The 8,907-nt window shown below is 42.4% G+C and overlaps 1 protein-coding gene across 5 annotated transcripts in view; it reads right to left on the reverse strand.

The window, feature by feature from the left end:
- The window catches only part of SETDB1 (SET domain bifurcated histone lysine methyltransferase 1), a 61,351-nt gene that overhangs the window by 31,409 nt on the left and 21,035 nt on the right, over positions 1-8,907 (reverse strand). For 2 of the 5 annotated variants that reach the window (XM_047724586.1, XM_047724582.1), the window contains exons 1-2: positions 1,742-1,923; positions 606-876 (exon numbers count right to left, since the gene is read on the reverse strand). In XM_047724586.1, the coding sequence (XP_047580542.1) occupies positions 606-865 (260 nt within the window). In that variant the 5' untranslated portion in view covers positions 866-876; positions 1,742-1,923. The other 3 variants (XM_047724583.1, XM_047724585.1, XM_047724584.1) reach the window with 3 other exon arrangements.

An 8,907-nucleotide genomic window follows, 5' to 3' on the forward strand; every position in this document is an offset into this window, starting at 1 on the left:
ACCTGAACCAAAGTCAAGAGTTGGACGCGTAATCAACTGAGCCACCCAGGCACCGTCCATTTAGAATTTAAAATGCTTTTCTCATAGAAAAATGTTTAAATTGTGGTTTCTGGGCTAGTTCCTCAAAAATCCAAAAGAAGCCCTGAGTACAGTCCTGTCAACCACATCTCACCATTTACCTTGTTAACTGAAAATGTGTCCTAAGTGACAACTAAGGTACCAGACACAAATCTTCTGGGTATTTAGGAGCAGATACAGGGCTCGTGCTCCACCGTTACATAAGACAGCAACACTTTGCAATCCTCACTCCCTAGATCATCCTACTAAGAAAACAAAGCAATTGTTTGGAAGCAGAGTAGAGGAGAAAGAAGGGGAAGGGACTCAAGATCTGGACTCCTCTATTGCTGACCATACATTAGCATCTGATAGATGAATATTCTATATATGGGTGGTTGTGAGGTCAGATTTTGGACCCTAACCTATGAGGAAGGTTCTACACATTTGTACCTTGTAAAGTATAAAGTGCTTGGCACAATAACATGAACAATTATACTTCTAAAATGTCTACCCAAAGGGAGATTTCCTATTTCCCATGTAGTCCTCACCTGGATGCATCATCAAAGAGCTGGTCAACATGGGCCACCTCAGATTCCTTCTGTATTACCCACGTTTCCAACTCTGCTAGTTGCTTCTTACGCTGCTGTACACAGTCCATCTTTTCTAGTTCTTCATCGATGAACTGCCGAAGTTCCTCCATTGAGATACCCAGCTCCTCAACCACTGCTTGCTGCAGTTCTGCAATCTCTTCAGACTCCACTGCAGCTGTTGCTGCATCCAAACCAATGCACCCAGGAAGGGAGGACATGCTGTTGTCCTCTAAATGGAACAGAAAACTAAGATTACCTTTGGAGTCATAGTCACCAAATCTCAGTACCCTAATAAAACTCATTCCTACACTATTAGTTATTCAAATACAGTTAAGTTTGATTTTATATTCTCTCCATTCTCCTGTGTCTGACGCTAAAATTTTGCAGCATTCTTATCCTATAGACTATGGGCCTAAGATTTAAAAGTTTGAGGGGGTGGAGAACACATATTATGCAGCAGGGAGCTACCGAAAGTTTTAGGAAACGGAAGAGAACCAATCTACTGAGGAAGGTATTTCTGTTACCTGTATTCCTTAATCACTAAAGAGATCAATCTTGTTTGCAGGCTATGCCAGTTTGAACACTTATCTCCACTTGGAGGGGAGCAGTTGGTCTATAACTCACTAACTGGTTTTTTCCTCTTTAACCACTTGTTCGCCTTACGTTACTTAGCTTCTAAGTGGAAATTTACTTTTAAAGACTACTAACACTTTAGGCATACAAAAGCAAAGAGGTTTCCCAAAAGTAAAGGGAAATTAAAGCAATCTGGGAATAAAACGTGGCTACCTAAAAAATACAAATAACTGGAGTTAACTGTTTTTTTTTTTTTTTTTTTTTTTTAAATCAAACGGTTAAAGCAAAACTGATGCCAGAATGCCGTGAGACCCCAGGTCCACTTCTCACCGCCTCCATTTTTCCTTTGCCCGCACAGCGCCCCACCCCCGCGCTATCCTTTTTGGGGGTGCGTCCCACCCACCCCGCAAACCCAGCGCAACCCCGCCCCCGCTCGCCTCTCGGGGAAGACTTCCTTCCACCCTCGCCCAACCTCCTCCCCCAAACAAAACATTCCATACAGGCCCCTGGTCTCCAAATACCTCAATTAACAGTATTTCCCACACCTCCCTGCTTCAAGCTACAACAATCCTTTTTCACCAGCCAAACCCCACACTCGAGACTCAGGGGTCGGCCTCGATGGGAGAGTACGAAACCGTAAACGAAAGGGAGCAGGGGGAGGGGAAGAAGCGTGAGGGAGGGAGGGAAAGGGAAGCGAAACAGACGCCCGGAAGCAAACCTCAGGTGTCGTTCCGGTCGCCAAGACGGTAGCCTGACGGGGTCAAACCCAAAAGCCTCAGACGCCCCTCAAGGCCAGGAAAACTCAGCCAAGTACGCATGCGTAAAAGCAGAGCCGACCGGGGCGCACGTGGGAGGCAACTGGCCGGGTAAGGTAGGCGTGGCATGGAGTATATCGTAGAAGCTCCGCCTCTTCCGCCAACCCCAAGTAATGGCAGCAATATTAAGTTTATCGTATTAAGACTCAGTAGGCAAACACTTAGGTTTAGATTTCTTTTTCTCACCCAGTTGGTTTTCTTACACAGGTGCTACAAATTGTAACAAGTGGAGGAATATTAAGATGTCTTAGGAAAAATGTGATAATATTCTCTCCTCCCTCCATCACTTATTCCTGGTTCTTTGAGGTAAAATAGCTTAGTTTTCTAGGCCTGTGTGCACAAGAGCATGAATATGGATTTTTGTTTTTTTAAAGATTTTATTTTTAAGTAATTGTTTTACCCCATGTGGGGCTTGAACTCACAACCCTGAGATCAAGAGTTGCATGCTCAGTGTGCCTGGGTGGCTCAGTTGTTGAATGTCTGCCTCCTGCTCAGGTCATGATCCCAGGGCTCCCTGCTCATGGGGAGGCCTGCTTTTCTTTCTCCCATTCCCCCCTGCTTGTGTTCCCTCTCTCACTGTCAAATAAATAAATAAAATCCTTAAAAAAAGAGTTGCATCTGCCAGCTGATCCAGCCAGGCATCCCTGAATGTGGATTTTGTTTTATTTTGCTTTTATTTCACATGTGGACATCACTTGAAGTCAATAAAAACTGTAATATTTGTCTTTTTGACAATTGCATAATACCTCATAGTGTGGCTAAATCATATTTAGAAAGATGTTCTCAGGGGCGCCTGGGTGGCTCAGTGGGGTAAAGCTTCTACTTTCGGCTCAGGTCATGATCCCAGGGTCTTGGGATCAAGCCCCGCATGAGCCCTACATTGAGCCCCGCATCGGACTCTCTGCTCAGCCAGGAGACTGCTTCCCCCTCTCTCTTTTCTGCCTGCCTCTCTGCCTACTTGTGATCTCTGTCAAATAAATAAATAAAATCTTAAAAAAAAAAGGAAGATGTTCTTAGTTTTTAGCTACTACAAATAGTACAACAATAAGTTGTACTATTTGAAGTAGTAGTTTTATTTTTGTTGAAGATTCCCCCGAATGGAATCTAAATAAAAAGAATGCATATACATATACATACACATACATACACATACTTTTTTCATTTTAATATAATCTACTGTCAAATTACTATTCAAAAAGGTTGAAACAGTTTTTACTCCCACTAGCAAATCTCTGAAAGTATGTTTCCCCACACCCTTATTAAGATTGGATGTTAACTATTTAATTTTTAAGCATTTGATAGGTCTTAAAATAATAGCTGCATCAGGACATACTAAGTTCTATTGTGGAAACAAACAATTCCAAAGGCTTACAACAAAAACCAGGTATTTCTTGTTCACACTGCATAATCATCTCTAGTAAGCCGACATTGGAGCTCTGCTAGGATATCTACTCGGGAACCCAGGCTGATGAGTAAGTCAGGCCAGAGGGAGAGACTGCTAATGGTCTCACATTGGCAGTTAAAAAGAGATTCAGGACACTTTTATTAATAACTCAGTTGTTCTGACTGAGTCATAAGGCCCTACCCAACCACAAGGGGGCCAGCCAGGAAGAACAGTCATGTCTCATATCTGGAAGGAGAGAGAATGAGGTGTATTTGATGAACCAGCACTATTGGCTACTACATTATTTCATTATTGCTTTAATTTGTTCACTATCTTTATACTACCCACACCTAACTTCATGTAAAAGGTATAAACCAGAACCATCTGTATAATACTGGAAACAGGGCCAGGCAGCCTAGAAATCCTCTCTTTGTGACCACATTTTATCTGTGCTCATTTCACCTGTCCACCAGTTTCCTGTAAGTCCCTATTTCCAGTTGTTAAGACACTAGGAATTGAGGTACAGAGACATGAAAGTGTCCTCTAGATATTACAAATTCAGCATGTTCCTAACTCATCTTATTGTATTATTTTCTAATGTGAGCTAGAAATTTTAGATATACCACTCCCTATAAAAGACACATGCACACACATACTATATTTATTGAACGTTTACTTCCTGCCAGGCACTGTTCTAAGCACTTAACAATTATTAATTTATTTAATCCTCACAATAGTCATATAAGGGAAGAACTATTATTGCCTCTTTTTTATGAATGAGAAAACTGAAACATATAATTACATTAAGTCTCAGAGCCAGGCAGTTTGGCCCTAGAGCTTATGGTCTTAAACCATTATGCAATACAGTTTGCTTATCCTAGTTTGGAGATGTTTATCATATATTTTTCCTCCTTTCTTTTTTAATTTTACTGTTCTTGTTTGGTTCTCATATCTTGCCAGGACAGAATAGCCTTTTAATTGGTAGCCTTCTTGTAGGACTGCCCACATAGAGCTTATTTATTTTTTAAAAAGATTTTATTTATTTATTTGAGAGAGAATGAGAGAGAGAGAGTGTGCGGTGAGGGGTGAGGGCCAGAGGGAGAAGTAGACTCCCTGCTGAGCAGGGATCCTGATGCAGGACTTGATTCTGGGACTCCAGGATCATGACCTGAGCCGAAGGCAGTTGCTTAACCCACTGAGCCACCCAGGTGCCCCCACACAGAACTTTAAAATACAGTTCTGGGACGCCTGGGTGGCTCAGTGGGTTAAAGCCTCTGCCTTCGGCTCAGGTCATGATCCCAGGGTCCTGGGATCGAGCCCCACATCGGGCTCTCTGCTCAGCGGGGAGCCTGCTTTCTCCTCTCTCCCTCTGCCTGCCTCTCTGCCTACTTGTGATCTCTGTCTGTCAAATGAATAAGTAAAATCTTTAAAAAAATAAAAATATAAAATACAGTTCTGATCATGTCACTCCCCTGCTTTAAAACTGTTTTCTTTACATCTATAAAATAAAGTTCAAACTTCCCAGTACAATATTTGAGGCTCTTCAGAATTTGTTACTGACTTAGCTCTCTGGCCATGTTTCCAATTTTTCCCTTTATACTCCGGGTTAAGTGCTATTTCCCCAGCATTACACATTTCACTTTTACACCTCCATACCTTCGTTCATTGTGGTCTGTTTTCTGAATTGCCCCTTCTCTTCCTGTCTGCTGTAATATGAATTCTTTAAGGTCCAGCTCAAATGTCTCCTCTGTGAAGTTTTAATAGACCAGCAGTTGTCAAACTTTATCGTGTATCAGAATCACCTGGGGGGTTTGTTAAACCATAGATTTAACCCTTGGAGTAGATTTGGGTGGAGTCTGAGAATTTGCCTAACATTTTCCTAGTAATGCCTGTGCTACTGGTAGGGGGACCAGAACTTAAGAAACACATATTATATGGATTCACCTATATGTACAATCTAAAAATCAAATGAAGAACAGAAGCAGACTAATAAGTACAGAGAACAAACTGGTGGTTACCAGAGGGAAGGCACTGGGGGGCTATGGTCAAAACAGGTGAAGGGGTTTAGAAGTAAGATCTTCACAGTGTGCCTGACTGGCTCAGTTGAGACTGTGTGACTCTTCATCTCAGGGTTGTGAGTTTGGGCCCCATATTGGGTGTGGAGATGACTTAAATAAGTAAACTTAAAAAAAAAAGAGGCATGAACTTCTAGTTATAAAATAAATAAGTCAGGTGCCTGTGTTGCACTGTTGTTTAAGCCTCTGCCTTCAGCTCAGGTCATGATCCCAAGGTCCTGGGGTGGAGCCCCAAGTCGCCTGCTCAGTGGGGAGTCAAATTCTCTCTGCCTGCTGCTCTGCCGACTCGTGCTGACTCTCTCCATCAAATAAATGAATAAAATCTTTAAAAAAATTACTAAGTGATGGGGCGCCTGGGTGGCTCAGTGGGTTAGGCCGCTGCCTTCGGCTCAGGTCACGATCCCAGGTCCTGGGTTCGAGCCCCACATCGGGCTTTCTGCTCAGCAGGGAGCCTGCTTCCTCCTCTCTCCCTCTGCCTGCCTCTCTGCCTACTTGTGATCTCTGTCTGTCAAATGAATAAGTAAAATCTTTAAAAAAATAAAAATATAAAATACAGTTCTGATCATGTCACTCCCCTGCTTTAAAACTGTTTTCTTTACATCTATAAAATAAAGTTCAAACTTCCCAGTACAATATTTGAGGCTCTTCAGAATTTGTTACTGACTTAGCTCTCTGGCCATGTTTCCAATTTTTCCCTTTATACTCCGGGTTAAGTGCTATTTCCCCAGCATTACACATTTCACTTTTACACCTCCATACCTTCGTTCATTGTGGTCTGTTTTCTGAATTGCCCCTTCTCTTCCTGTCTGCTGTAATATGAATTCTTTAAGGTCCAGCTCAAATGTCTCCTCTGTGAAGTTTTAATAGACCAGCAGTTGTCAAACTTTATCGTGTATCAGAATCACCTGGGGGGTTTGTTAAACCATAGATTTAACCCTTGGAGTAGATTTGGGTGGAGTCTGAGAATTTGCCTAACATTTTCCTAGTAATGCCTGTGCTACTGGTAGGGGGACCAGAACTTAAGAAACACATATTATATGGATTCACCTATATGTACAATCTAAAAATCAAATGAAGAACAGAAGCAGACTAATAAGTACAGAGAACAAACTGGTGGTTACCAGAGGGAAGGCACTGGGGGGCTATGGTCAAAACAGGTGAAGGGGTTTAGAAGTAAGATCTTCACAGTGTGCCTGACTGGCTCAGTTGAGACTGTGTGACTCTTCATCTCAGGGTTGTGAGTTTGGGCCCCATATTGGGTGTGGAGATGACTTAAATAAGTAAACTTAAAAAAAAAAGAGGCATGAACTTCTAGTTATAAAATAAATAAGTCAGGTGCCTGTGTTGCACTGTTGTTTAAGCCTCTGCCTTCAGCTCAGGTCATGATCCCAAGGTCCTGGGGTGGAGCCCCAAGTCGCCTGCTCAGTGGGGAGTCAAATTCTCTCTGCCTGCTGCTCTGCCGACTCGTGCTGACTCTCTCCATCAAATAAATGAATAAAATCTTTAAAAAAATTACTAAGTGATGGGGCGCCTGGGTGGCTCAGTGGGTTAGGCCGCTGCCTTCGGCTCAGGTCACGATCCCAGGTCCTGGGTTCGAGCCCCACATCGGGCTTTCTGCTCAGCAGGGAGCCTGCTTCCTCCTCTCTCCCTCTGCCTGCCTCTCTGCCTACTTGTGATCTCTGTCTGTCAAATGAATAAGTAAAATCTTTAAAAAAATAAAAATATAAAATACAGTTCTGATCATGTCACTCCCCTGCTTTAAAACTGTTTTCTTTACATCTATAAAATAAAGTTCAAACTTCCCAGTACAATATTTGAGGCTCTTCAGAATTTGTTACTGACTTAGCTCTCTGGCCATGTTTCCAATTTTTCCCTTTATACTCCGGGTTAAGTGCTATTTCCCCAGCATTACACATTTCACTTTTACACCTCCATACCTTCGTTCATTGTGGTCTGTTTTCTGAATTGCCCCTTCTCTTCCTGTCTGCTGTAATATGAATTCTTTAAGGTCCAGCTCAAATGTCTCCTCTGTGAAGTTTTAATAGACCAGCAGTTGTCAAACTTTATCGTGTATCAGAATCACCTGGGGGGTTTGTTAAACCATAGATTTAACCCTTGGAGTAGATTTGGGTGGAGTCTGAGAATTTGCCTAACATTTTCCTAGTAATGCCTGTGCTACTGGTAGGGGGACCAGAACTTAAGAAACACATATTATATGGATTCACCTATATGTACAATCTAAAAATCAAATGAAGAACAGAAGCAGACTAATAAGTACAGAGAACAAACTGGTGGTTACCAGAGGGAAGGCACTGGGGGGCTATGGTCAAAACAGGTGAAGGGGTTTAGAAGTAAGATCTTCACAGTGTGCCTGACTGGCTCAGTTGAGACTGTGTGACTCTTCATCTCAGGGTTGTGAGTTTGGGCCCCATATTGGGTGTGGAGATGACTTAAATAAGTAAACTTAAAAAAAAAAGAGGCATGAACTTCTAGTTATAAAATAAATAAGTCAGGTGCCTGTGTTGCACTGTTGTTTAAGCCTCTGCCTTCAGCTCAGGTCATGATCCCAAGGTCCTGGGGTGGAGCCCCAAGTCGCCTGCTCAGTGGGGAGTCAAATTCTCTCTGCCTGCTGCTCTGCCGACTCGTGCTGACTCTCTCCATCAAATAAATGAATAAAATCTTTAAAAAAATTACTAAGTGATGGGGCGCCTGGGTGGCTCAGTGGGTTAGGCCGCTGCCTTCGGCTCAGGTCACGATCCCAGGTCCTGGGTTCGAGCCCCACATCGGGCTTTCTGCTCAGCAGGGAGCCTGCTTCCTCCTCTCTCTCTGCCTGCCTCTCTGCCTACTTGTGATTTCTCTCTGTCAAATAAATAAATAAAATCTTTAAAAAAAAATTACTAAGTGAGAAGAGAAGATGTAGAACATGGTATATAGCTGCTGTTATTTGTGTAAATAATAAATTTCAAACATCTTTTTTCTTGAGGCACCTGGGTGGCTCAGTCCATTAAGCACCTGCCTTCAGCTCAGGTCATGGATCTCAGGGTCCTGGGATAGGCTCCCGGCTCAGCGGGGAGGCTGCTTTTCTTCCTCCCTCTGCCCTTCCCCCTGCTCATGCTCTCTTTTTTTCTCTCTCTCTCTCAAATAAATAAATAAAAATTTTTAAAAAACCATTTTTTCTTATGTATACATAAAAGATCTCTGGAAGAATACATAAGAGATTAATACTTATTGAGAAGAAGGCAAATGGAAGGTGGCAGACAAAAATGGGAGTAAGGGTTTTCACAGTACACTGTTTTATACCTTTTGAATTTTGAAGCATGAAAATAGTTCATTCAATATTATTACATTAAAAATTAATGTGTTCACCCTCATGTGTGCAAAAACAAGCTACCTTAACAGCAGTTACCTTAGGA

Source organism: Lutra lutra, chromosome 4 (genome assembly GCF_902655055.1).
Source record: "Lutra lutra chromosome 4, mLutLut1.2, whole genome shotgun sequence".
In the NCBI taxonomy this organism is placed as follows: Eukaryota; Metazoa; Chordata; class Mammalia; order Carnivora; family Mustelidae; genus Lutra; species Lutra lutra.